General features: G+C 41.6%; 3 protein-coding genes across 6 annotated transcripts; 2 read left to right on the forward strand and 1 right to left on the reverse strand.

Annotated features, from left to right (window-relative positions):
* Positions 1 to 531: 531 nt before the first annotated feature.
* g3bp2a (G3BP stress granule assembly factor 2a) lies at positions 532 to 10,953 on the reverse strand. Of its 2 annotated transcripts, none has more exons than XM_041933541.1 (13): positions 10,805 to 10,953; positions 8,752 to 8,870; positions 8,580 to 8,661; positions 8,024 to 8,197; positions 7,726 to 7,816; positions 7,502 to 7,607; positions 7,187 to 7,367; positions 6,754 to 6,855; positions 5,589 to 5,691; positions 5,435 to 5,494; positions 5,107 to 5,238; positions 4,884 to 5,002; positions 532 to 3,791 (listed from the first exon to the last, which is right to left on the reverse strand). In XM_041933541.1, the coding sequence occupies exons 2-13, from the start codon at positions 8,844 to 8,846 to the stop codon at positions 3,510 to 3,512; spliced, it is 1,527 nt and encodes a 508-aa protein (XP_041789475.1). In that variant the 5' UTR covers positions 8,847 to 8,870; positions 10,805 to 10,953; the 3' UTR covers positions 532 to 3,509. The 2 variants fall into 2 exon arrangements, with proteins under 2 accessions (XP_041789475.1, XP_041789474.1); XM_041933540.1 differs by having other exon boundaries at positions 4,875 to 5,002.
* A 2,424-nt stretch (positions 10,954 to 13,377) lies between these two features.
* Positions 13,378 to 18,455, forward strand: LOC121604179 (group XIIA secretory phospholipase A2-like). The gene is made up of 4 exons (XM_041933622.1): positions 13,378 to 13,670; positions 15,956 to 16,032; positions 16,723 to 16,888; positions 17,299 to 18,455. Exons 1-4 carry the CDS (start codon positions 13,451 to 13,453, stop codon positions 17,415 to 17,417), a joined length of 582 nt encoding a protein of 193 aa, XP_041789556.1. The 5' UTR covers positions 13,378 to 13,450; the 3' UTR covers positions 17,418 to 18,455.
* Positions 18,456 to 19,514: 1,059 nt separating this feature from the next.
* pkd2 (polycystic kidney disease 2) lies at positions 19,515 to 27,707 on the forward strand. Of its 3 annotated transcripts, none has more exons than XM_041933083.1 (15): positions 19,515 to 20,463; positions 20,851 to 20,964; positions 22,299 to 22,432; positions 22,638 to 22,888; positions 22,978 to 23,202; positions 23,343 to 23,571; positions 23,674 to 23,844; positions 23,932 to 24,113; positions 24,213 to 24,333; positions 24,419 to 24,517; positions 24,857 to 24,978; positions 25,109 to 25,226; positions 25,330 to 25,493; positions 25,841 to 25,988; positions 26,779 to 27,707. In XM_041933083.1, the coding sequence occupies exons 1-15, from the start codon at positions 20,040 to 20,042 to the stop codon at positions 26,986 to 26,988; spliced, it is 2,712 nt and encodes a 903-aa protein (XP_041789017.1). In that variant the 5' UTR covers positions 19,515 to 20,039; the 3' UTR covers positions 26,989 to 27,707. The 3 variants fall into 3 exon arrangements, with proteins under 3 accessions (XP_041789017.1, XP_041789018.1, XP_041789019.1); XM_041933084.1 differs by having other exon boundaries at positions 25,333 to 25,493; XM_041933085.1 differs by lacking the exons at positions 25,841 to 25,988; positions 26,779 to 27,707 and having other exon boundaries at positions 25,109 to 25,224; positions 25,330 to 25,487.
* Positions 27,708 to 27,977: the final 270 nt, after the last annotated feature.

Genomic DNA, 27,977 nt, shown 5'->3' on the forward strand with positions numbered 1-27,977 from the left:
ACCTTTAAAAGGAGACTACAGCAGTTAGGCATTGCACATCCATTACATTGGAGGACTTGGGAAAGACATCAATTAAACTGATACAGCAGAAGCTGACATATCCTAACATTTAGTCCTTGGTTTGCTGCAAAACCACTGGATCCTACACTTTCCATTACACAAAGCCATCTCTTACAGTCCCTGTCACGTAAACAGCCACATATTTAAAACTCCAAGACCACTTGTTTTGTTTTTTCTAACTCTGACAAAGCTTTCCCAGAGCCACAGGACACACACACACATGTTCACAGGCTGAATCGAACCAACCATGACAACTGACGTTGTCAAAAACAAAACAAAAACAAAATGATCCTGCAAGTTTTCGCTGCTTGCCAACAACTTCAGTGGTTAAATGCACCACAGAAGAGTCTCTCACTTCCTATAAAACCTACAAACCTGCTTGTGCTCAACTCATCAACATGCAACAACAGCTTGTTTTTTTTTTTTTTACATGATCTTTTGGAGGAACCTGCAAACATGACAAACGGTATGAGCGGTGCTGATATCAGTAGTTTATTGTATGTTAAGTCCAACACATTCAAAATAGAAAGGAAAAAAGAAAAACAAAAAAAACAAAAAAAAAAAAGCTTCTCCACCTGCAACACTTTTGTACTAGCAACAAGGTAAACACAGTAAAATTAAGATGGCAGCCAACTGTTTACCACACCTGCTAAAGCCATGAAGGTACTTCTATTTCCATTCAAAAAGGACTGGAATGATTCACAATGAGGATCCACTCTACTGCATCTTCAACCACAGGAAAATAAATGTACAGGGCTTCTTTTTTTTTTTTTCTAACGAGGATCCTTTAAAGTTTGGAAACAGGCGGGTCGGTGAGAACCTCAGAGTAAAATAACTATCCAACCGTAAATTTATATGCTTGAACATTTTCACCGCCGCTACAATGTCAAAGCACAGATTGGTCTGAAAGCATGATGGCTCTTCTTCACCTCTATTCACTGACCATTGCTGTAAAAAGTATGATTGCAGTCAAGTGCCCACGTTAAGCAAATACCTGACAAATACAACATTCGGGGTAGATGCACCCATAAGAGCTGTCTGGTAAAAACACTCAGAAGACCAAAGAGCTGTCATTTTTCTGTAATAAGTAGGTCAAAGACTGAAGGTAACAAGTTAAACCTCTCTACTGAAAACCTCAACTACAAGGCAGAGTAGTCGAGCATCACTGTGGAAAACTACATAAAATATACCATGTCCGTACATGAGATCTCGTTTCAGCTGCAAGAGAGCAAATATTATTTCATGCTGAAAACAAGATGAGCACTATTTTTTTTTTCCATTGCCAGATGAGAAATTTGGATAGAGGCTGTGTTCAAACTGACAGATTGTCCCAGAAACATTGGGAATAGTGCAATACCACCAGACAAGGAAGACCTCATTAGTATTTGTCCAGAAAAATGCTACATCAATTTCACTTCCCATTTCAGTGCAAGATAACAGAAAAAAATAAAAATAAAAATAAAAAAATAACATCTCATGTTTGTCATGTTTTCCTTTCCAGCTGAAACCAAAAGGTCTTCCCTCCCTACCAGTGGTAAAAAAGAAAATACGCCAGAGGGCAAGGAGACGACTAGCATGGCATTCAGATTAGATCCGCATTGAATGGAAAAATAAATGAACAAAATAAGAACAATGAATAATCAGCAATATGAAAGTACAAATGCATAAACAGCTAGAAAAGTGAGCACAATTATTTGCTAGTCTGTAGGCTGGAACTACGGCCAGCCCACCCGCACAGATCATTACAAAATTGTTGCTGAGAAAAGAACAGTCTGACAACTTCTGAGTCCAGGCGTCAACCGAGTGCTGAGTCCGAGACTGAAACTAAGAACAGACAGAATCTGAATCACGTCGTGAGACTCGTTCCAAGGTGCAAACCTTACTTCAAAATCACAGCTGTGTAGAGCTTATGACATGTTAAACCAAGAACCAAAGCGTTCCACTGTCACCATCTTTAATGTACCTTTTTGTTCCCGGGGGGAGGGGGGGGTTCTTTAGATGCACGTCTTAACCATATTACATCAGAACAACAGAACTCGAGGCACCTACTGTCTCTACAAAACCCAGAACAGACACAATACAAAACAAATGTACAATACTCACAACAGATCATCTTAGGTAGTAAAACAGTATGGAAAAAAAAGAAATATGCACCTGAAAAACTTAAATTGTGTGAATACTGCAATTTTTTTTGTATCTGCTCCCAGAAGACAATAGTTCAAAATGAGCAGCTCCGCATTAGGAGGCGGCGAGCCCCGAACCGCTTTACGCTTTAGTAAGACTGGAAAAGGTGAAATAGAAGGCACCATCATGCTCTTATCAAGTCGAGAGAGAAAATAAAATATACACAGAAAAACAAAACATACAGTAAACTATGATTTTTGCTGTACATTTATTCTGTTACTCCCGCACTTAAGACAGAAAGGGAGGGAAGAGGGAGGGAGGTGTCGTCCGTCCCAGGTTCGTGGTCTAGCTGGCAGGGAAAAACATGAAGAAAAACAGACTTGGAATCAAAGAAAAACAGAGCGAGCAGCCATCATTACCACCACTCTTCTATTGTTCAACTTTGTTTCTTGTTTATCCTTTGTCCCCCCACTCATTTGGTGAAAGTCCAGGATTTGAGCTTTTTTTTTTTTTCTTTTGATTTACAAATGAGGAAAAATATAATGTAGATTTGCTTGTCATCTTGTCCATCCAGCAGTAATTGAAGCGTAGTTTTGGGTCAAACGTGTGAAAAGTACATTGGTCACAGCAGACAGGCTGCAAGCAAGGCCTGCCCCGGTAAGTCGTATCGCTTTGAGACAAACAGGTCTCTCCAGCTGCGTTCCGAGCATGGATGTCAATGTAATACGACAAAAGTACCCATTAGTGCATATTGATGAGTGCGTTATGCAATTCTGAAGCAGTGGTCTCTCAAAAGGAAAAATGTAAAAGGCAAGCTTTTCCCCTTGAACTGCACAAATTTTGCATCTCACTCTTTTCCAACAGTAACGGGCAGGAAACTACCATATAAAATGTGCAATAGAGGGATTTCGTGAAGCAGCGCCCCCAGTTAAGTCAAGGCATATAATCTCTTTTCCAAATGATGGGCTGTACTGTCGTAGTTAAAAGTCTTATCAGTCCCTCCTAATGTGGCAGATTACTCCTGGTTGGTTTGCCTTTTTTCACGAATTTACAAATTAAAGTTTGTGAATTCTTGAGATGCCCCAAAAGGATGCTCAGCTCACAACTAATAAGCGAAATTTTTTGTTTGCTTATTTTGTTTTGTCTATTTCACAAACAAATGGTTGACAGGCTGTGTCACATTCCAAAGCAAAGAGGGAACAAAAAATAAAAAATAAAACAAAAAACAAATATATACGTTTATACATGAAGATTTCTTTTCGTTAACGAGAACGGTTGAAGATGAAGAACACGGTACTACTTCCACACTGCAGGTGGTGTTCTTCTCAGCGGCGCTGGGTTGTGAAGCGACCCTCTCCCTGGCCTCCAGAGCCTCGTCCGGAGCCCATTCCAGGCTTGGGGGCCATGCCGCCTCGAGGCGGCGGTCCCCTCCCGTCGCGTTCACGCATCATTCCACTTCCCACGATGCCTCGCGAACCTCCAGGGCCCCGGTCGTTGCGCCTCATGTCCCGACGCTCGTCTGTTCCGCCGCGGGTCTCTCGTTCACGCACCGCCCTCGTCTTCTTCTCCTCCACATTCAGACGTACCTCGCCACGAAACATGATGGGCTGCAGGGAGAAAAGCAAGGTCACTACAGGAGAAACCCAAACTGAACATTTCCCCGTCTATTTCAAAACCCACATCATTCACCGGTTTGCACACGAGTTCGTTCATCTGTCCCTGACCCTGTGTAGGCACTGCTCTGTGTCAGTGTCCCTGTGTCCCTGCCAGTGAAACAATTTAATCTGAGACTTTTTTCAGAACAACTTTCTCTCTGGATCACCACAGCAAAAGAGAGTGCTGCAGTGTTACCTTTCCAGAGCTGTAAAATCCTGTCTCAAAGTATTTCAAGCCTCTAAACTCATGGATCTGTTACGTTAACAGAGCCTTCTGGTCTTGTAGATACCTGAAGCACAAGCCCCGTCCAGTGCAAGCACTCTGGCATTGTTCTATAGGCAGGGCTGTTTTCAGTCCCATGGCCACATCAGTGTTTCTACCTGCTGTTTAGTTGTTCACATATAAAACACTCAAGTATTTATAGCACTGTTACTTTAGAAATATATACAAAATGTACCAATATCCAGAGCGTTTTTTTTAAAGCAGAAAGTGTCTGCTGAAACAGTATTATCTGTGACTGAGACAAAAGTCTCATTGACGTCAATGAAACCAATTCATAGGTGCGGGCAACTTTCTACCACAGGTGGGTTACAAAAAAAAAAAAAAAAAAAAAAAATGCAACTGATGGTTGCTCAACTTTCAACTATCTACTGCTTTGTAGAAAGGCTTTCCAGGATGGTAAAATCCTAATCACAGCAGTATAATCCACAATATAATGTCTTTTTTCCCCCGAGTGTCTGTGTAGTTTCTCCAAGTGCACTTCTTGGTTCACATTTTATCTCACCTGCATCTGCTGCAACACAGCTCCTAGCATCATGCTGTTTTTTGTTTCTTTAGCTCAGTGCTACAGTTGGTCTGAACACAGCCTCAGATCTGTTTACAAGCTTGATTAATATTGATAAGTATTATCAGAGAAAACGGCAGAGGAGAGTTTCTCTGATGTGTCAGATTCAGGGTCAGAGTAATCGTAGAAATGTGTGTCACCAAACCACCACCAAAAGAATGAAAGTGGGTAATGAAATGTCAATACATGCCCCTTCTACCTTGGCCCCCAGGATTCTTTGCACAGGATCAGAGTCGTCAAAGACCACAAATCCAAAGTTGGGCAGCTTCCCACCAACGCCCTTGGTATTGATCCGCAGCTCCACAACATTTCCATATGCTGCAACAATAAAGGGACATTATGTCAATTAAGTCATATTTATTGACCCTGAGGAAGATTTTTTACAGGACATGGCCGACATGTTGCTTTTTGAGGAAGCATACTCATAAAGAAATCTTTGAGCTCGCTCTCATCAATGTCGTGTGGGAGGTTGCCAACAAAAAGCTGATGGCTGTCTGGGTAGCGGACAATCCGCCTGTTGTCCATGTCACCGGATTCAGCTTCTCCCCGGCCACCTGCAGGTCAGAACAACAGGCACATCGGAAAAACTCAGTGCAGCTCAAATGCCTCATCTGCATCAAAATGCAAAAAAGTAAAATCCCTGGCATCAAGAAATCGAAATGTGACAATGACTGAAGATTCTCACTCAGTAATCAAATAATAACCATGAAATAGGATTAATCAAGATGTGACTTAAATGATCATGTTTACCTTTGTTAACAAAACTCAAGTGTGGTTTTCCTGTTTGTGACTCCGAGGATGCAACACCATCTAATAGCAAAAGACACATGTGGAATGACGTAAGAACCAACCAAAAGAAAAGCGACATTAAACCCTCAAGCTGGGGAATGAGCGCTGGCGTTACCGGGTCTGGGGCCCCGCGGGGTGAAGGCCGGTCTGTCGCGTGTGCGCTGGTCTCTGGGACGAAGAGGTGCCGTCTGTGTCTCCGGCTTGGCTTCAACTCTGGGCTGTGTGGGGGCGGGATGTCACACACGAAAAAGACTAAATGAACCACATATCCTTTTCCTCACATCCTTTTAGTTTAGGTCACCCTGCCTGACCTGGTTATGAGTTTCAGTCTACTTAAGCCACTTTGCTGCTTTTCACTTGTCCATTTATTATTGTTCATGTGGCAGTTTGTATGTTCATTCATATCACTCAAGGTTGCCTCTGCTTTATCTTTAGGTGACCAACATCTGTCTCATAATCACAATATACCACAGCCTTCCAATGACCTTCCTTACTAGTCTTTGGCTTTAGCAGAAATCAGTTGGAATTGCTTTTTCCCCTGAAGTCCACCGTTTTTTAAACAATACCTAATGTCAGACTAAAAGGGAGGTGGGGTGGAGTAATATAACAAAATAGCATGACAATATATACCTGTCAACCATCAGAAATGTCATACGATTTAGTGTGAAGTATCTATTGTGTTATTTTGTCTTTTTGCATTATGTCTTTGTGGGCTATACTGCAAATGAGTGAGTAGTATTCTTTAAAATTAATGTTAACATGATTTATGCATTTAATGTTAAAGTAACTTTTTTCCAGGTATTGAAATTCACTTCATTATTTAAAAACAGGTATATCTGATCTCTATCTGGTTATTTTTATTTATTTTCATTAACTCATTAAGAGTTTATAATTAGATTTTCCAGAAATTTTGCTTCAAAATTCTGATAATATTGTGACATGGTGACATAAAATGACATTGTATAATGTGACAGAGGACTTCAATCATACCACACATTTTGACAAGGAGGGTTTATATGTCAGTCTAAAGGGCTGTACAAAAAATCCACACAAACTTTCAGTGCCCTCATTTCTGTCAAAGGTGTTCCACACAAACTTCAAAATCTACTGTTTACAACTCTCTAATCTTCAAAGCAACGTTTGTTTGATATGAACATCGTGGCAGACTCCTATTTAGTGACCCCTTTCTAATGTGCTCTGACAGCTCATTTTATTAGAACAACTGATTTATTAATTTTTTTGATATTCTGCAAAAGTCGTGTGCACTGGTAGCTGGTTACCTGTGAGCTTGGAGCTTTCACAACATGGGGTGAGATTCCAGAGGAGGTGACTGTGCCGGTAGGAGGCAGGTTTTTACTGGTCACCGAGGCCCACGAGAAAGTCTGTGAGGGATGCAGTACATTGTTAGGGTGGCAACAATAACAACAACATCATTACTGGGCTATGCATCACAAAAAGACTGATAAACTAACAAACTTGAGACTATATTTTTTAATGTTGTTGTAAAATACTGAATAAAAAAAACTCCTTCAGTGTGAGAATAAATCTTCCTCAATTTGCATCCATGTCTTATTTTTTTCCCCAATATGTAGCATAGCTGATGTATCAAACAAAGAACATAAGATTGTTAAAGATTGTGAGAATTCAGTCTTGTAAGCCCCCTGATAATCCTATTCAAGAGAAGCAAACAACATAGAGACACATCAGTCTTACCTTGGGAGGCTCCTGGGTGTTTGGTGGAGACTCCACAGGGACCGGTGAAGGTGCTTTCTCCTCCATCTCTTCCAGAACCTTCTCATCTGCTTCAGGCTTTATCTCCTCTACTTTGGGCTCCGGTTCAGGCTCCGGCTCGGGTTCTGGAGCTGGCTCTTCCATGGGCTCCTCTACTCCGTTACTACAGAGCAAACATCAGCATGTTGTCACTTAAACAGAAGTTTAAAGGAAAAAACCTTAATCTAGATCTTTAAAAAGAAGACAGAAATACACCAATATATATATTACTGAAGTTATGATTAAATTTGAGCATACGTGACAGGGTGGGGTTCGTAATAGGTGGTGCTGTTGGGGCTTTCTTGAAGTGGTTCAGGGGATGGCTGCCTCTCTTCTGGCTCCTCTTCAACTTCTTCCTCTGATTCTAAGTGAGAGAAAGATAATAAACAAATTGAAGTTATTAGCAACCTCACAATTAACCATGACATTAACTACAAACCAAAGTAAAAAAAACAAGGTCTAGATATTTGTGAAGATCTTACCCTCATCAAGCTCAGCTTCTGAGTCTCCAAAAACCTCGTCCTCATAACGGAAGATGTCATTGTGGACATAGAACTTGTTTGCAACGGAACCCTACGAAAACAGATTTTTTAAATTCTTTTTTAGTAACTTTATTTTAGTAAAAGCAACTCTTCTCCTGTTCTTTACTAGCTAGGCCAACAAAAATTATGTTTGTGGTCAATAATTTAGATAGAAATCTCAGGAAGTAATTATTTGTTACTGTTGTTGTCAAATATACTTGATGCCTGGTAATAGTATTTAAAAGGTAGGTGTACTAACCTCTGGAGCGAGCACAAAAGTTTGCATGAACTTCCTCATCGGCTGACCATTGTTGGACAGTTCTCCAAGGACTTGCACCACCACTCCATCACTCAGTGTGGCATGAGCATCCACATGTCTGATCTTTGTGTGGCATTCACTAAACTGCAGGGACATGACCTTCTTGTGGATTTCCTATGAGATGGAGAGACAAGTGATGCCAAAAAATAAAAGAAGAAGAAGGGGACACACTGGTCAAAATTATCATCTTGTAATTAAAAAGGTACTTCTTGCTTTTCTGAGCCTTTTCTGGGCATTTTGCATTAATCGAGTATGACTGACACTGACTGATATGTGGAAATATAAGGTTGTTAAAAAAAGGCAGAAATGTTTAATGTGACAACCATGTAAATATTGTGTCCGCAAACAGTTACTCCTCCCTCATATGCTTTCAATGATTCACTTTGTGCTAGTTTCAAGTTCATCAAAATGAGTACCACTATGAATATTACTGCACCAGACATCTACTACCCAGTATTTTCAATGTGAAACTTCATTTTCGATCCATAGCACCTACCGCTTGCCCGTACACTGCTTCTGCCAGCTTCCCATTTGGGTCAAGTCCTCCATGAACATAGGAAGAATTCCTCCCATAAAACCTGATTGGCACAACAACATGACAGTTGGTTATAACAAATATTACCAACACCTACAGATCGAGTGTATACCACATCACATTTGGTAATTACCTGTGCAGGAAATCCGGTGCCTTGTTTAAGAGTGTGTAATACTGCCTCACAAACTCCCGCCCTACAAGCAGGGGACTTGGCTTCTCCATCACCATTTCTTTGGTAAACAATATTAAGTGCTGAAACAAAAGATAAGCAAAGATTTATTTACCATAATGATATGTAGAAATTGCACTGAACACATACATAAACAGCTGGCAATTTTTTAGACACACTTAGCTAAAATAATGCAGTATAATGCTACAGGCCTGAAATAAACCCCACGTTCATGAAGGTCATTTGTTTGTTTGTTTTTTATTTAGTTTTTTAGTCAAACTGTTTGGAGAGGTTGTTATTAAACTATCTGGTCATTTTGGGGGCCCTAGTTCATGATGCTGGTGAGATGTGATACACTAAGGTGTTTCTAATAACTCTGTGTTACACAGTACAATTCTGCAGCACCACAAACAAATGACCATAAAATTGAACCTTTCCAAAACAGTTGAGTCAGAAACTTAGCATTTTCACTTTCATGAAGCTTAGATTTGTTGCAGAGCTTTTATATTAAGATGGATTAGTTTAGGATAGAAATACCAAATAAACTGGCAACTGAGTGCAGACGACAATGACTGGGAAAATCAAGCTTGGAAGTCAGTTGGACTGCTGCAGAAACTGTTATACATGAACGTCTATTGTGCCTCAGGTAAACAACACAGATTTGTTGGAGCAGCACGTGCAGGAAATAAAATAAAATAAAAATGAGTTGAGACGTTTCACTTTCTTTGTCTCATTAGCCCAACGTTTCCTCTGACCCACATCAAACCTATGGCAGACGCACGACAGCTGACTGTTTAGCTAGGTGGCTAACACACTAGCTAACACTCAACTGCGCCATCACGTTCATCCAATGAGACAAAGAGGGAAACCGGCTGTAGATAAAAGGGAAGCGACTGATGCAGGCGTTGAAGTTGGACAGCGGAGAAAACGAACTAAACTACAATTAAATCCTTCTTTTAGAAGTGTACACCACATACATGTGTAACACACATCTGTACGTCCCTTTGTACAGAAGTGGCCTACTGTATGAGTTAGGCCTTTCACGTCTATGCTAACAACATTTTGCCAGTTCTCACATTTGTCGCATGTTCATTAGCCATAAATTGTGACAGATTCGTTATCTGCAATTATATGTGCGTATTTTAGATATTTCAGGAACAATGTGCGCCTACACTGTCTGCTACGTCAACGTTACCAACACTACAAAAAAACTGAAGGCATAGAGATTCTAGACTGCCGGCCTCTTCGCTGTCATCTTAAATGGCTAACGCTAGCCGGGCATACAGGAAAGCAACGCCAACCGTGCGACACTGCTAGTTAGCTGGCTAACACTAGCTCCGGCTAACTTGTGGCGTCGTCGTTTTTCTTTCAGCCGTTGGTCACTTTTGCCATTTGCGGAAGGAACATACTTCATGAAACACATTGGCGTTTCGGTCAATACAGAAAAACGGACAACTGTCAGGATGTTACTTTGCTGTACTTCCACATAGACAACTCGCAAGCTGATTTCAAGCGGGGAAAACCATGAAGCCGACGGATCGTTAAGCCCGGTGATTGTAGTGCACCAATAAAGTATATCCATGTTACCTCAGTGGGGTTCCAAAATTGACAACATCAGCTACCAATTTATAATTGACTGCCTAGTAGTCCTTAAAATCCTGGGCAATGCAAACTTGGTTAACTTTTAAATCAATTGACGTTAACGTTACTCCCAACTTACACTAACTGTGGAACCATAATCAATGAAACAAGTTGAGTGCTAACTATGCTAGCTCAAAGAAAACAAAGGAAGGCAGATTCGAAATGTTTTGTTAATACGCATCATTTTGAACTAGATAGCGCAAATGGGGTATTTATACAGTTTCAACGCAACACTTGCCGACTTTGAACGATTACTGCCTGCCTATCGAGTGGCGGTGGTTTTCACTAGACAATGCAGCTAACATTAGCTGGCACGGTTAACGTTAGCTTGTCAGCCGTCTAATAGCTGACTTCGCTTGGAGGATGGCTAACTTACCTTATGAAAGACCTATCTATGTAGACAGAAGTATTGGTAATAAATAACTACGAGTAACCGACTGTAAACTGATCTGAAATACAGAGTATCCCAGGTGTATATTGTAATATTTCCCACGCTCTACTATCTTACAGTTTATCTCTGCTGTACCAGAGATTGAAAATTTAAAGTGATAGCTTCTATTTATTGTTTTACCCCTGCAATCTGGGGCAGGGAACCCCCATCACAAAGATTCAACCAATGGACTGTTTACACTAGGCAACATAAATTATGACGCAAATAAATAACCCCGCCCACCAAACTTTCTACTAACGCTATCCTAAAACCAACCTGACTTCATTGTATTAGTGTTGATAATCACGGTTCTGTTGTCTTGCATAGTACGTCTTATTATTCTTCTGTGCCTCGATGGTAACTGAAAAAAACCCTTTATGCTAAAAGCATTAGAAAAATAAATTGAAACGTGCATAACTTTATGTAGTTTCTTGTGTTTTAAGACGATGTACACACATTTGCATTTTTAATTGAATATCCCTGAAAAACGGCCCAAATAGTACACATCTCCTCCTACAGTTTTAAAATGGCACTCTGCTGATTTTACACAAGAAGATACATTTACTCAACATGAGGAGTCCTACTCATCCTGTGGAAACAGTCACATCATGTCATCTTTGGTTCTGGAAGAGCTTTCTAAGGTCTAAAGAAATAACCCAGATGATGCCATCATGGTTATCTCAGGTTTTTTTCTAACTTAATAGCTTGCATCACAGGTGGTGGGATTTAAAGGAAGCGGGCATTTAAAAGGCAGGGGGCTCTTAGGTGCAACAGACTTGCAAAATGACAGTTGCAGAATCCAGCTGTCTTTTTTAAAGGTTAGAGTCACAATTTTTCAAGTCTGTCTTAAAACAATAGTCAGGTGCCAGTTTTTGGGACCAAATTCGTTCTTTGTGTGTCCCTGGACTGTGTTTACTTGCTCAGCTGCAGTGCGAGGATAGTAACAAAATCAAAACAAGACATATACTGTAATTTATTTTTTATGTAGTTTTAGTCTCAATTGCCCAGTGAAGTAGTTTTTCTTTTCAGAATAAAAGCTCAAATAATGACTTCCCTAAGGAAATTAATTCACTGTAACAATTCAAAATATCTTGTGATGCTAGCTCTGCATTTTCCATGCTGTTAAACAGGAATCCATTATTTTATCTGAACAAATGTCACATTTGTGGATTTGAGGAATCAGTGTCAAAATATCATTATCACAGAAATACAATAAATTGTTGTAAATGCTAAAATGCACTAAACATAGACACACTGGTAAAAGAATGCCAAGCTGTACCAAATGTATTAAACTAGATCATCTTGCCTCATGAAGCCTTATTGCAGTAGTTTATGTTCTGCCTTAGCAGCTCCCTCTGGTCAAGTGAAGAGACTTGTTCTGCAGTGGCAAACATAAGGGATAAGTCAGTCATAATGCTGTTCTATATCAAACTGTCCTTCAAAACAAAACAATATGACTGAGCTGCCTTTAAGTCTCAAAGCTGTGATGACTGACAATAACATAACTTTGTCACCTAAAACAAATGTTGAGTCTTAAAGAGAGCACCTTCAGTATGCAAATTTCTACAATAAAACAATAATAATCTGAAACCGTACTCACTCACTTCCAGGAGGAGGTCACAGTCAGGGGTCAGTCTGTGGAGCAAAGCCAGCAGCCCCATTGCATTAAATATTGTGTTTTCATACAAATGTACATTTGGGGGCAGCCTAGAGGTTGGAGAAGCGGCTTGTGGTCAGAAGATCGCCGGTTCGGAAAAATGTGGGTGTGGTGGAGTATTCCCTCCCCCTCCATTAGCTGGCTGATGTGCCCTTGAGCAAGGCACTGAACCCCCCCTCAATATGCTCCCCGGGCGCTTGATTGCAGCCCACTGCTCCTGTGTGTGTTTCACTGCATGGTGCATGTGTGTGTGTTTCCCCAGTGATGGGTAAAAAGCAGAGAATAATTTCCCAGTCTTGGGATCAATAAAGTAAATAAACTTAAACTTAATATATTTAACAATGTGGATGCAATCCTGTTGCTTTTAATAGGCTTGTGACAGGTGCAGGTCCATCTTTCACATGGATATTGAGCGCCACCAAGTGGTCAAACAAGCTTTGTGCCTTGTAGTTTGGGTAACTAACACAGTATGATGTGGGATCAGGTTTTGCAGGTTGTAGCTCTGGACATGATAGTGTTGTGCTGTTCAGGCTCAGACGAAAAAAAAGAAATTAATTTGAAAATTGAAAAAGTCATTTGAAGAAACAGGTCGTACAATGAAATGAAGTCGCAGTGCCTTTATGCTTCACACAAAAAGTTTTATGGTGGAGTGTGGAGAATGGGATGAGGAGTCTCACTGCAGCCTGCTGGTCTGGTCTGGGTTCTTTTACTGAACTCCCTGAAAGGCCGTGAACGCAGCAGGGACCCTCACATTACTCACACGCTGACATTAACATTGAAAACATGACAGACTTGTACTTGAGTTTACGTTGCAGCTTGCGGCTTCGTCTTTATTGGTTCATCAGCGGTCACGTGACAAATGTGGAACCTCAACCCAAAGCCGCGGTCAGCTAACGGGACCAAACGGGCCAGGGGTCTCTAACAGCTGGTGCACCATGAACTACAGCAGCTACATCTGCGTGCTTCTGGTGGGTTTGTCCTGTTCCAGATGTCCCTCACATGTGTCTGCCAGTAAAAGTGAGCCGGACACTGCGGACTGGATGACGACTCTGAAAACTCTCCATGACGGAATAAAGACGATGGACACTTTCTTGGATGTTGCTCGAAATGTCTTTGATGGCGATGGCGGCCCGTGCCGTTACAGGTGTGCCGATGGTGAGCAGGTGTCTTTCTTTTCTTCCATTGGTGATTTCAGGATTCACTTCATGGCCTCGAGCCTCAAATCTCAAGCCTTTTTTTTGGCACTTGTTGATCATTTTGGTTTCTCTTTCAGTTTGTACATGAACTAATTCAGTGCAGTGGTTGTAGCTTGATTTTAGATGAGATGTCTTTCCTGAATATGGCTGCTGAACATTGCACCCGTGACTTAAACTCGGTCCTCTCGACCCTTCTGGAATCAGTTGCACCATTTTCTATCAAAGCTACAGGAGGTCCCCACCCTGGTGTAAGCAGGCCTGCAGTGGACTGGTTCCTGTATGGTGCGAATCGAAAGTGGAAGATTTCCACCTTCCATGCAATTAGAGTTTATTAAATTACAAAATTTCTGCCCCTCTAAACAGCATCTTTTCGACACTGTAGCTCCACTGAGGGACAGTTTGAGAGGGGTCATAGCCGGTGGGTGTGACTGTTTTTTCTTTATCTTGGCCCTCCAGTTCCAAAAAATGTTCCCTGAGCCTCCCTGAGTCTGGCTTGGTGCCAATGCATAAGCCCCCCCCCACCATACATAACCATAAGTAGTAGTGTAGGTGTTTGGAGCCAATGCAACAAGCAACCAAAACAAACAGCTAATTTCTTCTTCAGCGCAAATCCTCCTTACAAATCATCACACAAGCTGTGTGCCGAACATGGGTGCATGTCAGCCACAGCTCCTACCACACAAAACCAGCAAAATGTAATGAGCCCATACATCACACACACGTACACATCACAGTGTGCAGAGAGCCAACATTAGTGTCATATTAATTAATGACTGTTGTATAAAATAAGCTGACATAGACAGCAGTGGCAGAAGTGGGCAGAATAGCATCAGTAGTTTATCAGCTGTTATTAGATTTAAAAAAGGCGCAGTGCTTCAGCTCATTGGCTACAGTCGCCATTTGCTGATAATCACCCATTATTTGATTAAAGTCACCGGTTGTTTGTGACCATGATATCTGTGATCGAATACTATGAGCAGTGACACATCAAACCATCAAAGGTAGTGTGTAGTGTAACATTACAGCCGTTATCTGTGTTCAGTCTGTGTGTGGAAGTAAGTTACTTTTTAAATAATTTTTATTCAGTTACTTTCTACGAGGTTGTCCTTTGAAGAATATAAAAATAATGTAATTGTGTCATGTGGACACAGAACATACTCTAAAAAAGGAGGGTCAAAATTAAACTGAAACACCTCAGTGAGCATCAGACCCAGTTTTAACGTTGCAGCTATTTGTAACATTATTTTAAAAACTACAAATTCAATTTACATACATATTTATGACCATTTCTACATGTCAATGTTTGTTTGGGATTAAGTGTTTAAATGCATTATAATCTATAAGGAATTACTAATTTCTGTGCAGTGCAAGAGTAAACACTAGAAAAGCATGATATCACTGTTCCATTGACACCAAAGTAGTAAGTATTACATTGCTTTTGATGTGTTTCTCATAGAAACTGTGGAAGGCCTCTGTTGTTAGAGGCATTTTGGGAAGATGCCTCTGGTCAAAATTTATTGCTATGAAATCCTGGATGTCACAAATTTACTGCACTTGACTCATTAATCAATCAGCTGGCTGAAGGGCCTTTTCCTTTGCGTCCTCTTGAATTCATACTTGTCACTTATGTTTTACACTCATGCATTTTCTACAATTTATCTACTTATCAATTGATCTACAATTTATGTAATTTCTCTCTATTGTGATTTTTTTTATCTATTCTATACACAACATTTGTGTCAGTTGGTCCTGGGAGAGGGATCCCTCTTATCTGAATGGAGGGTCTAAGGACAGAGGGTCTCATATGCTCTACATATTGTAAAGCCCCTTGTGGCAAATTATGATTTGGGATATTGGAGTTAAAAAATGAAATTGACTTGACTTCTTTCAAAGCTTCTCAAAGTGACTAACTGATTTGTCAAACATGTAACTAATCACAGTGATGGTGGCTGTCTTTCATTTAGGACTCCTGCATGCTGGCTCCCTGGCACACCTGAAAATCAGGGATATTATTCATACATGTGCTTTTCTGTGCTCCAGTCAGAATGAAAGAACTACAGATTAATAGTAGGAGAGAAGCTTAATGAAAGCTGAGTTCACTGACTTTGGAGCCAGATGATAAACATTATCAGCTCATTGAGTGGCACAGTGAGCCATTAAATCATCTGTACTGATGTGGTTATCTCTGACAGGAAGATAACCGACTGAACAAGGAACATCCTCACCTTTGCTCCTCTCTCACAGGTTACAAGCCGGTGCCTCGTCCCGGGTACAAGCAGCCTCCGCCCAATGGATGTGGCTCCCCCATGTTTGGATTTCAGGTAGTCTGGCAGAGCCTGGGTGGTTGGAGGTTTCTGACATGTCTGTGATTTCTGATGTACTTTGTGCATAGAAAATAAAGCCTGGTCATGTTGATTTCAGCTTCACACAGGAATGTTGGTATCTGCATATACAGTATGTATGTTGGCTCATAAGTAACATGAATCTGCAGTACAGGCATGTCAAATATATGTTTGTGATTAGTTACTGAGGGTGTCACCACTCCATAGACCATCCACACAAGAAATGTGTAAATTTATTTTTCAATAATAAGATAAGCCACTTCATGCATTCATGTTGAGGACAACTCTTTATACCCAAATTTAAGGGCTCCTGATCAGAAATGTTCTTTTCTGTTATGTTTTAGGCTCAAAGATGAGACGTGTAAGTTTTATATTAATTTATAAACGATGTAATGAAATTACAGTTATTATCTGCATCATTCTTGAACATCAGCATTTAATGTGCAAAGGTAAATCTCCAAAAAACCTAAATAAACTTTTGAATTATCTTTTTTTTTTTAACATTTCCAAAACCTCCGTCTTTGATTATTATAGAGAAAACAAGAAAACGTTTGTGGATTTTCTAGCTTTCAAATATTGATCAGTATCAAAAATCCAAGTTAAACAGGAAGTGCTCTATTTATATCGAGTTATGTTTCATTTACAGTTAAAATTTTTTTTTTTTTCCAGTTTGACATAGGCATCCCGTCCCTGAACAAATGCTGTAACCAACACGACCGCTGCTATGACACCTGCGGCCGTGAGAAGCACGACTGCGATGGGGAGCTCCAGCTCTGTCTCAAGAACGTCTGCAGGGATGTGCAAAATGCTCTGGGATTCGACCAGAGTGTCCAAGGTAAGAGGCTGAAGCACTGTGTTCAAAGCAGACGCGGGATAAGATGTTTGTTCTGACGTTGGTGATTAAGAGGTGTTTTCTGTTTTTAATTGATAGAATCTATGTATTTGGAAATAATAACACAAAGCTGATTACAAAATGAGTCATTAATCAATGGAAAAATCCTGCTGCAAATTAAATTACAAACAGTTGAACTTTTTCATGTTATTGTTACTTTAAGGTCTGCATATAATCAGCATTTATTAGTAGACTCTAACAGGTGACCAATATTGGAAAAATGAAAAGCATTTTAACATGTCACAGCAGGAAAAGAAATAAGATACAAATAATAATATGAAATAGCAGCTAACCTTTCCCCTGTCGTGTATTAGCTCAAGCTTTTCTTCTTCTTCTTTCTGTCCTACCTGCAGGTTGTGATTCAACAGTGAATCTACTATTAGAAGCTGTGAAGCACTTGGGTTGTAAGTTGTACCTGAACAGCCAGAAGGAGTCCTGTGTGTGTCCGTATGAAGAGAGGAGTGAACTGTGACGCCGCCACAGCGCCAAGACTGTGGAACTGACCGATTCAAAGCACAACACAGACAGAAGGATGCCAGCAACAAACTTTTTCACCCTCTTTTTACAGGGAGAGGAGACATCTGATAGGTCACAGACTGGTTTTAAAAAAAAATCATGTAACCAGGTTTATTGTTCAAGAATGTGTGCACGTGCAAGGAATTAGACTGCGGTTTAAACATTACACTCAGTGTACTTGCATAGAAAATAAGTTAAGTAATGCGAAAATATAGAATAAACAATATATACAATAGAATTTTAAATGAGTAGGGACCTATCTTGACAGTGACAGCAAGTGATTAATGTACATATTAAACGCTGTGCATTATTGGATGATAAATGTCCAGTCAGTGGATGTTATGGTGTCAGTGGGTTAAAGACACTGTTGCGGCTTCCAAAAACAAACCCTTTTAGCCGCAGAGAGTATGAGGTTGGGTCCTGGGGTTCGCAGATTTGTGACACGCACTGAGGTTATGGTGACAGATAAGCTGAGATCCAAAGATGCGTTTGGTGCATTTATTGTGGAAAAACAGCACAGATCTATCACAGCGCAGCAAAGATGATTAAATGAAAATGAAAACCAGTGGATTAAACAGATTACAACAAATGATGAATAAATGAGTGAACGATGAATGAGTAGCGCGGTCAACAAAAATTACGGCTACTACCCAACCGTGACTCTCTCTCATCTGTGTCACCAGTGAGTGCACACCTTTACACACACACACACTTCCGTCCAATCACACGCCTACTCCCAAGTGAATCACCGCTCCCACAGCACACACACATCCAGGCGAACCGTGTACCTCATCTTCAACCTGTATGTCTCCTACAGACACCGTTAGTGACGGCAGGTGGAAAGAAACTTTTTGTGTCTGGTTGTTTTGTTTTGAGGTTTAATATTATGCAGAATTATACAATGCAAATTGCTCTTTGGAGATGAATAAGTATCTATCTATCTATCTATCTATCTATCTATCTATCTATCGACAAAACTGTTTTTATTATTGCATTTTTTGTCCCTGTTGTCCATTTTATGTCTTTTTTATGTCACACACTCACTTTGTGCATGTGATTTCTTTGTTGTAAAGCACTTTGAGCTGCCATTCCTGTTTGAAAGGCGCTATACAAATTAAGTTTATTATTGTATTTTTGGCGTAGGTTTTTCAGGTAAAATCTTAAACTGCAGAGTAAGTAAGAGAAACTACTCAGATCTTAAAGTAAAAGTAGTAAAAATATTTGCATTAAAATATACTTAAAGTTCCAAAAGTATTATGCTGAATGGCCTATTTGAAAATAATATATATTATTGGATTATATTTATTGATGCATCAATGTGTAAACATGACTTATACTAATGTATAAAGTACCAGGTGGCCCAATCCATAAAAGCACATCATAATTTATTAGTCAACAATACTGTTCATCAGCAATTTTGATGTATTAAGTAGCTAGTTATTCTAACATGTAGTATAGCTGAAGTATAGAAGTATAGTAAGTGCCACAGAGTTGTACTTAAATACAGTACCTGAGTAAATGTACTATCTGTCTGTCACATTCTATATTTCCATGTTACTTATCATCAGTGTTATTATTGTTATTTTGAAAAGTCTGGTGGAAAAATAAGGCACACTTGTTGTTAGCTTGATGTCACGTGGTGCGTCAAACTAACCTGCTAGGACTCACACCTCTGGACCGCGAGCGCCTCCAGCGCCTTGTTGTCGTGGCAACGGCGGACCCAAACATAGAGAGATTACGTAATGCTAACTTCTGTCTCCATCTAAATACAGATTCGCACATTTTTAAACAAACTCAAGGTTCATTGGTCGCCATAAATGGCTTAAAAGGCGTAAGAAAGGAAGCTGTCAAAGGAAATGATTAGTTTGTGGAGCGGAATTCTGATTGACAAACCTGTCAAATCTTAACAAGCCGTTAATTTTATTGGGCATTTGAATAAAAAAAAAAAGGTCTTCGTGGATATTGCAGTGGAAAAAAAATGTTTTCCATCCTTTACTGCGACGCCATGACTTCTTGATGTAACCTGAGTCCCGAACAAATGAGACGGAGCGGAGCGAGGAGGAACAGTTCAGGAACAAGATGGCTGTCCTGAGGCAAGAAAACCATCTTTCTCTCTTCACATAAACACCGCAGTCCAAGGCGGCCGGCAGTTTAACGAACATAGCTTAGTAGGAAACAACTTTAAACGCTTTAAAGGCTTCGCTTTGTAACGACGGACATGGTTTTCCGAGACTGAACTGAAGATCGCTTGAAGTTTTCTCATGAAGGGAAGTTTCCCGAACGGTTTGATGAGAGTGGAAACTGCTAGCGGTGGCTGTGAGGAGCAGGAGAGCGTTACTACACCGTCCCTGCTAGAACCGTTACTCTCCCCAAACCGCGTATTTGTACGTTATACAGTTATTTGACTAACTTTTAAACTCTGTCTGCTTTACTTTTTAGGCGTCTAACACTTGAGTATCTTAAAGCTTAAAATGCTTCAGTCGTTTTAAACATTTATCGGCTGTTTTTGCTTTTTTACGTAACGTTTAACTTTTGCACATGAACTAGCTAAAAAAAAAACTAGCTAGCTAAGTGGACCATGAGTTCATCCCGAGTCAGACCGCAGCAGCTACCGCAGAGCCAGGCTGGCAGGGTGCCGCACGGGCTCGACTCCAGCGAAGGGATAGAGATGGAGAACATCCAGCATCAAGACCTGGGTCTCGGAGGAGTAATAGGCACCCCGTCCCCTCCGTCGAGACAAGCATGGAGTCGGGATAACCCGGGTTTCGAGCCCGAGGATGAGATCATGGGAGCCGACTGGCCTCCGGCGAGCCCCGGGAGGAGGTCGGTGTCCACGGCCTCCAGCAGCAGCTGCAGCAGCGGCCTGGGCAGCTACACCGGCGGGGGCAGCAGCACCCACATCCCCCGAGGAGGACTCTACCCGACCCCGACTGTGGATGCCCAGCAGCAGGACCGGCATGAGCACCGCAGCTGTATGAAGCAGATACTGCAGAGGATCAGAGGTTCGTCGCTGTTTGTGCTTTGTTAACTTTCATGTCAAAGTGTATTAATTCTCTACAGATCAGTGACAGCATGATGATGGATGAATAAAGGGACTGTCAGGCTTCAGGGCTGTTGAGTTTATAAAACCTTTGTCAGTGTACAGTCAGCTGAATTTATTATGGAATTGATTTAAAGTGATTGATATACTATAACCAATCAAATATAAAGTGGAATTATCAGGATTAAAAGAATAATTCTATGATCAAATAACATCAAAACAAGGGGAGAATTGTAGTAATCTAATAAAAAAAGACACATTTTAAGTAAAATGAAGAGAAAAAACAAAGGGTAGTTCACATGCTGCAAATATGCTGATGTCTCTTGAATTGCTGCTTTTTTCTGTGCAGTTCTGTGGTGCACAGAGCTGATGGAGGACAGCGACAGCAGTCGAGAAAGGTACCTCAGGAACGTACTGCGGGAGATGCTCACATACATGGCGTTCCTCGTCACGATTTGCATCTGTAAGTAAGCACCCTGAAATCCTGCAAAATGACGTAACGCATGTTTGTGCACAAGGCTGGGGGGTGTGCCCTCCAGAACAGCACCGATAACCAGAGTTTCCAGCCTCGCTGTGGAGAAATGAACTTAACAGGAATCAGTTCTCAGTCGAGGCATTTTTCACATAATCTGGTGTGAATGTTAAGGCGATCTCGACTCAGTTGGACCACATGCACGTCAAGTGAGTAACTAACAGGGGGAAAGTGTTGTGGACCCTCCTCATGTGCTACCAGGCCCTGTTAGTACATATCCCACCCTCTAGAGGCCCAGCCCCAGTCTTCATAACAATCCTGATCAGATGTTTGGAGTATGTAGTGTTGTTGCTCAGGAAGTTTGTCAGAATTACTAAATCAGCTTTTAAAATTAAATAAATTGTTCATGGTGGTGCGATCAGGTGTGAGCTCTGTGGTAAAACCTTTCTTCTCTGTGTGACGTTTAAATGGCAGTGCGTTTCTAAAGCCACGTTTTTGTTGTTGTCAGTCAGCACCCATTGCATCACTTCCAGTAAACTTAAAAGTGCATTCATTTCTCCCGGAGTACCTGCAAAAATAATAAACTAAAATAATTGATAGTACAAAAACAAATCAGCTGTGAGCAACATGGCTGATAATATACATCAATGGTTGATTGGTGAGATATCTGTAAAGTAAAGGTTTGTGCCCTAAAGGCTGGTCCTGGACTGAACTGAACTGACACTTGATCCAGGTGACTCATAGAAAGCTTTTTAAAATGTGGCCTTGGCACCTTTCTTGTAGCTAAAAAGCTATTTTCCGAGCTCACGGATCTCGGACACTTGTCAGCAGGTTTAAATCCCAGTATGCACAAATTTGATGGCTGCGTTTTGCGATGGTAAACAAATTGATGGAAATCCCACATTTACAATGTAAGTGATGAGAAAACTAACGGAGAAGCTTCTCTGCTCTCTTTTTGCTGCAATGAAAAATGCCAAACTGTGGTTTAGGGCGGATCAGGAAATGACTTCCTGGCAGGCTGGATGCAGGCAGATTGTGCCAGGCTGAGCTTGACTATTAAAAGCAGTTTCCAGAGTCCCTGATGAATACTGAAAACTACAGAGAATAGTAATACAGAGCTGAACTAAATCAAGTTTAATCTGATTTTGAGTAAACTTTTTGGGTTCTACGTCTTTGCGAGGTCAACGTCGTTCTGGATGAAAACACGTTTATTCAGACAATAAAACGTTCACTCTGTGTTAATTCTCTTGTTTGTCATCGTGCGTTTTATTAAAGGCTTGTCACGTGCTAATATTACTTCTGTTAAATTGTGATTTGCTCTGCAGTGACCTACGGGATGGTGAGTGCCAACATGTACTACTATACCAAAGTCATGTCTCAGCTGTTCCTGGACACGCCACTGTCTGCCGGGGACCCCTCCACTTTCAGAAGCCTCTCAACCATGGAGGACTTCTGGAAGGTAACATTAAGAGTTATTGTTGTTTTGTTTTTCATCTTTTGAGTAAAATGTATTTTCATTTTAGCTGTAATGTTTTATCATTGTGTTGTTTTATGATTGAGAAAGAAGCATCGCTGCATGCTGGTATTTAAAGGAACAGTTTGACATTCTGGTAAACAGTCTGTTAAATATAAGGCTGCTTCTTAATCCTGTTCTTCATTTACAGTTCACACAGGGACCTTTCCTCAATGGCATGTACTGGGAGGTGTGGTACAATAACAAGAGCCTGCCAGAGAACCAGAGTCTCATCTACTATGAGAACCTCCTCCTCGGGGTGCCACGGCTCCGGCAGGTCAAAGTCCGCAATGGGTCCTGCTCGGTCCATGAAGATCTGAGAGACGAGGTTCAGGACTGCTACAACATGTACACCCCAACCAACGAGGACACCACCCCCTTTGGCCCCAAGAATGGCTCTGCGTAAGTGCAAAAGGAGACTACAGCTGTGTTACATGTGTCACACTAACTAAAGCCCACGTCCTGAGTCTTTTTTTTCCGCTGTGTCTCAGGTGGGTGTACGCAACAGAGAGTGAGATGAATGGGAGCAGTTATTGGGGTCAGGTGTCGAAATACGGAGGCGGAGGATACTACCAGGACCTGTCTCGTACGAAGGAGGAGTCGACGATCCAGCTGCGGTTTCTCAAAGACCACCTGTGGCTGGACAGAGGCACCAGAGCGGTCTTTCTCGACTTCTCCGTCTACAACGGCAACATCAACCTCTTCTGCATCGCCAAGTAAGAATCATCAGCTGCAACACGTCCGTTTACAGTGTGAGCTGTGACTATTGGTTGTGCCTAGAATTCTGATTTACTGCACCTACTTGTGACCTCCTGTTTGAAAACCAACAGTTCAGATCATGTGATGCTTTTGTCAGGTTGCTGGTGGAGTTCCCGGCGACAGGTGGGGTGGTCACCTCCTGGCAGTTCCAAACGGTGCGTCTGATACAATATGTGTCCAGCTGGGACTACTTTGTGGGTCTGTGTGCGGTGGCGTTCTGCCTCTTCGTCTTCTACTACGTGGTGGAGGAGGTGCTGGAGATCCGCATCCACCGTCTGCATTACTTCAAGAGCCTGTGGAACTGCCTGGATGTTCTCATCGTCGTGGTGTGCATCAAACTCCTTTTTACGATCATTCGAGTCCTTGTAATAATCGGTTTAGAAGCGATTCACTGAGTTTGTGGTTTACTCTCTCTGCTCTTTTTTCAGTTGAGCGTTGTCGCTATTATCATGAACATAACCAGGACAGCCATGGTTGGCAGCCTCCTCAAAGGCCTGCTGGAGAACCACTCTGCTCACCCCAGCTTTGAGTCTTTGGCCAACCTGCAGGTCCAGTTCAACAACGTGGCGGCGATCATCGTCTTCTTTTCCTGGGTCAAGGTATAAATCTTTTTCCCTTTGCTCCGTGATCTGTCCAAAACTGCCACAGTGCAAGTTAGCGATAACTAATTTCTCTTCTCCTCTCAGCTTTTTAAGTTCATCAGCTTCAATAAGACCATGAGTCAGCTCTCCAGCACCATGTCTCGCTGTGCCAAGGACCTCGTGGGTTTTGCCATCATGTTCTTCATCATCTTCCTGGCGTATGCTCAGCTAGCCTACCTGGTGTTTGGAACCCAAGTCAACGATTTCAGCACTTTCCAGGCCAGCATGTGAGAGCATCCAAAGTGCAGTCCACAAACGTACGAACACCTGGAACAACTGATGTTCCCTGGTGTATAAAAGTGTTGAAATGTTTTCTCTTTGTGTAGTTTCACCCAGTTCCGCATCATTCTGGGAGACTTTGAGTTCTCAGAAATAGAGGAAGCAAATCCAGTGCTCGGACCCATCTACTTCACAACCTTTGTCTTCTTCATTTTCTTTATTCTCATGGTGAGTTCGGGTGGTCACAGCTGTTCATGTTGTTTACTCGAAGCCCTCGCTAACAGGAACACCTTTTCTCATTCTCTCTATAAAGAACATGTTCCTGGCCATCATCAATGACACATACTCTGAGGTGAAGGCTGACATGTCCCAGCAGAGGTCTGAGATGGAAATGAGTGACCTCATTAAGAAGGTATTGAACTACATCCATCAGTTGTTTTGGCATATTTCCATTAAAGCCACCATTCCAATAACGACAGAACAGAGAAAGGACCAGAGTTTCCACCTCAATGTGCCATTTCTCCAGAAGCTTCTCCAAATATTGCACTGTTTGAGTCTGGTTGTATCTTCTCAGGGACACAGATATTTGGAAAATACCCCAAGAAAAGACATTTGAAAAGAAAAAGAAAATTAGAAACTGCCTGGAAAGGTGTGAGTGGAGTGCCACCACTGTGAGTCACTGCAGGAAGCCCTGATTGGTCATCTGATCCCTGTGCTGAGAAGTAATGGTGGAACTCTCTCTCTCTCTCAGGGTTGTAACAAGGCTTTGATGAAGTTGAGACTGAAGAAGACGGCGGTAGACGACATATCAGACAGTTTGCGTCAGGCCGGAGGCAAACTGAACTTTGACGAACTCCGCCAGGACCTGAAAGGGTGAACAGAACGTTACACGATGCTGAAACTGTCCACCATCGTGATGTTCTTTCAGATTTTGTGTTTGTGCAGTGAATATCAGATCCACGCTGCGTGTCCTGAGTGCGTGTCGTGTTTTTACTCCGCTCAGAAAGGGCCACACAGACGCAGAGATTCAGGCCATCTTTGCCAAGTACGATCACGATGGCGACCAGGAGCTGACGGAGCACGAACACCAGCAAATGAGAGACGACCTGGAGAGAGAGAGAGTGAGTGATGATGCCGACAGCTTGTTCCATTTGGTACTGCCCCCCTCCCCACCCCCCGCTACAACGCCTGCAGATGTTCAGTGTCTCTCTGCTCGTATGCTAGGAGGACTTGGATCTGGAACGTAATTCGCTGACCAGACCCAGCAGTGGGCGGAGCTTCCCTCGTACCCAGGACGACTCGGAGGAAGACGACGACGAGGATAGCGGCCACAGCTCTCGTCGTCGCGGCAGCAGCTCAGGGGGGGTCTCCTATGAAGAGTTTCAAGTGTAGGAGCTTTTATTAACGTTATTCAGCAACTTCCAAAACAGTGATTTTCTCAAGTAATTGATTCATTGTTTGGTCCATAAAAATACAGAAAATACTTATAAAACACTTATTCCAACTGTTGCAGATTTCTTTTCTGTCAGTCATGTGACTGATTAGTTGATTGAGCTTCAGCTCTAAGTGAATGAGTAATGACAGACTGTTAAACAGCGGATGTGTTGGGATTTTTATACGTGATAAATGTTTACAGATATCTGTGTCTGCCTTTGAGGAATAGCCAGATTGTCTGACTGTAGTAACACGGCACATTTTAATGTAGTGTCAAAATGGAACTGTCTCTGTCCCCCAGGCTGGTGAGACGTGTGGACAGGATGGAGCACTCCATCGGCAGCATAGTGTCTAAGATAGATGCTGTGATTGTGAAGCTGGAGGCGATGGAGAGAGCTAAAGTCAAGAGGAGGGATGTGCTGGGCAGGCTGCTGGACGGCGTCATGGAGGTGAGATTCAGAGGACTCACAGTCAGTGCACTTAAAGCTGCGACAATAAATGTTTTCATGTTATGAATGGAGTAATTGTAAATGAAATGGGGCTTTACATCTTTTAGCTTTTTCTTTTAGTCTTTTAGCTCACTGTTTTAGTTTTGACAGTTTTACTGTTTTGGCTCATACAGTCACATCATTGAGTGTTTAACAGCTAAACAGCCAGATGTTGTTCTGAATAGTCACTAGAGACTAAAAACAGCTAAAAGGAAAGGGAATTTTGGACTTACTTTAATCATGTGCTCAGAAATAAGACAAATAAATTAACGTTTCTGCGTATCTGATTACAAGTTTGTAATGTGATGAGTTAGTCTTGTGTTTACAGCTTGTTTCTGGTGCCACCAAGTGGCCAAAGTATGTTATTGCAGGTTTCAATAAGTGGTTACAGTATTGCTTCCTACAATAATCTAACTTCTTAAACATCTTACTGGAAAAACAGCGTCTGTAATGGAGGTAGGAGAAAGTTAGGCTTAACGATGCCTCTGGACATTCAACATCAGAGTCTGACTAAGACTGAGAACAATGTAGCCTCTGTAACGCTACATAACTCAGTTTCCACCCCTGAATGAACAAACAGCATCTTAAACCACTAATACGGCTGAACTAAATAAGCCGTGCTTCAGTAATATGGCTGTGGTAAAAGGGTACTCCTGTCCTGCTGTATGTGGTATACATCCAGTCTTACAGGAGCTGCTTTCTCATGTGCATGTTCACACACTGAACGAGAGAATCTGTTTGTGTCCTTCAGGACGAGCGTCTGGGACGGGACACCGACGCCCACAGGGAGCAGATGGAGAGGCTGGTGAGGGAGGAGCTGGAGCGCTGGGAGTCTGATGATATGGCCTCACAGGTCAGCCACCCGCAGCCGGCCACTCCTGTCGGCCACCGGCCCCGTCCGTCCTCTTCCCTGTCCGCCGACGGCCTCGACACGAGCACAACCGGGAGCGGCCATGTGTGAGGACGTGGCCCGGTGAGGAATATTCCACTCTGGCAACAAACTCTCTAATGGAAATATCGCTGCAGCGGTACGAGCACCTGAAGACGTGGGACCATTTTTGCAGAACAAAACGAGATTTCTTATTGAAGCTGTTTAGACTTCTTGATGTTTTACAAAGGAGGTGACAAAATCAGACGCACTTCACCTCAAACACTTAAATGCACTGAAAGTGAGTGAAGCAGATGTTTCAAAGTATTCACTAAACTGTCTAAAGCTTTTTACCAAGTATTAAGTAAAGAATGATGAAGGAATTACTGCACAGTATTGCATCACAGTATACACTACACGCCTTCCAGCATACTCAGAAGTACTCAGAATACACAGCGTATGATGTTAATCTGCTCCGCAGCTTTTGATTACTGTATCCTCACATTAGCATTTATACAAATACCAAAAGGGCGTTTCTATGACTGTTAATTTTGCTGATTATTTTCCACCATTTTAATATACAGTAGGTACAAGTGTGGCACATTCTGTCATATTTACTCATCTTCTGTACGTCAATGAAGCTTCAAATTAAATAGCTTATTATCGTTTTATGATACATATTGTAACTTAAAACAAACTTCGATTTGGAGTGCATCTAGTGTTCATGGGAAACCCATGCATTTATTTTCCCTGTGCCTTACTTTTTTTACAGTCTTCCTTTTTTAATCTGTTATACCAAAATAAAGTGTTATTAAAATATAAGTTTGCTTTATTTGTTATGCTTTCGCTGGTTAGTGACAAGAAAACAACCATAAACATGACTAAAACATCATCTACCCTCCTAAACATAATTCACATTATTTACACCACATGCTTTATGCTGTATAGTAAAGATGAGGTAAGACTTTATTCAAGTCTTCTAAAAGATATGAACATAATGTTGTTGAGCCAAATCACTAATGTTTCTTCCTTGTTTGACTCTTTGATCATCACTATATTTCCTTCTCTGCTTGTCTTATTGT

The sequence above is a fragment of the Chelmon rostratus genome, chromosome 3, assembly GCF_017976325.1.
Source record: "Chelmon rostratus isolate fCheRos1 chromosome 3, fCheRos1.pri, whole genome shotgun sequence".
NCBI lineage: Eukaryota > Metazoa > Chordata > Actinopteri > Chaetodontiformes > Chaetodontidae > Chelmon > Chelmon rostratus.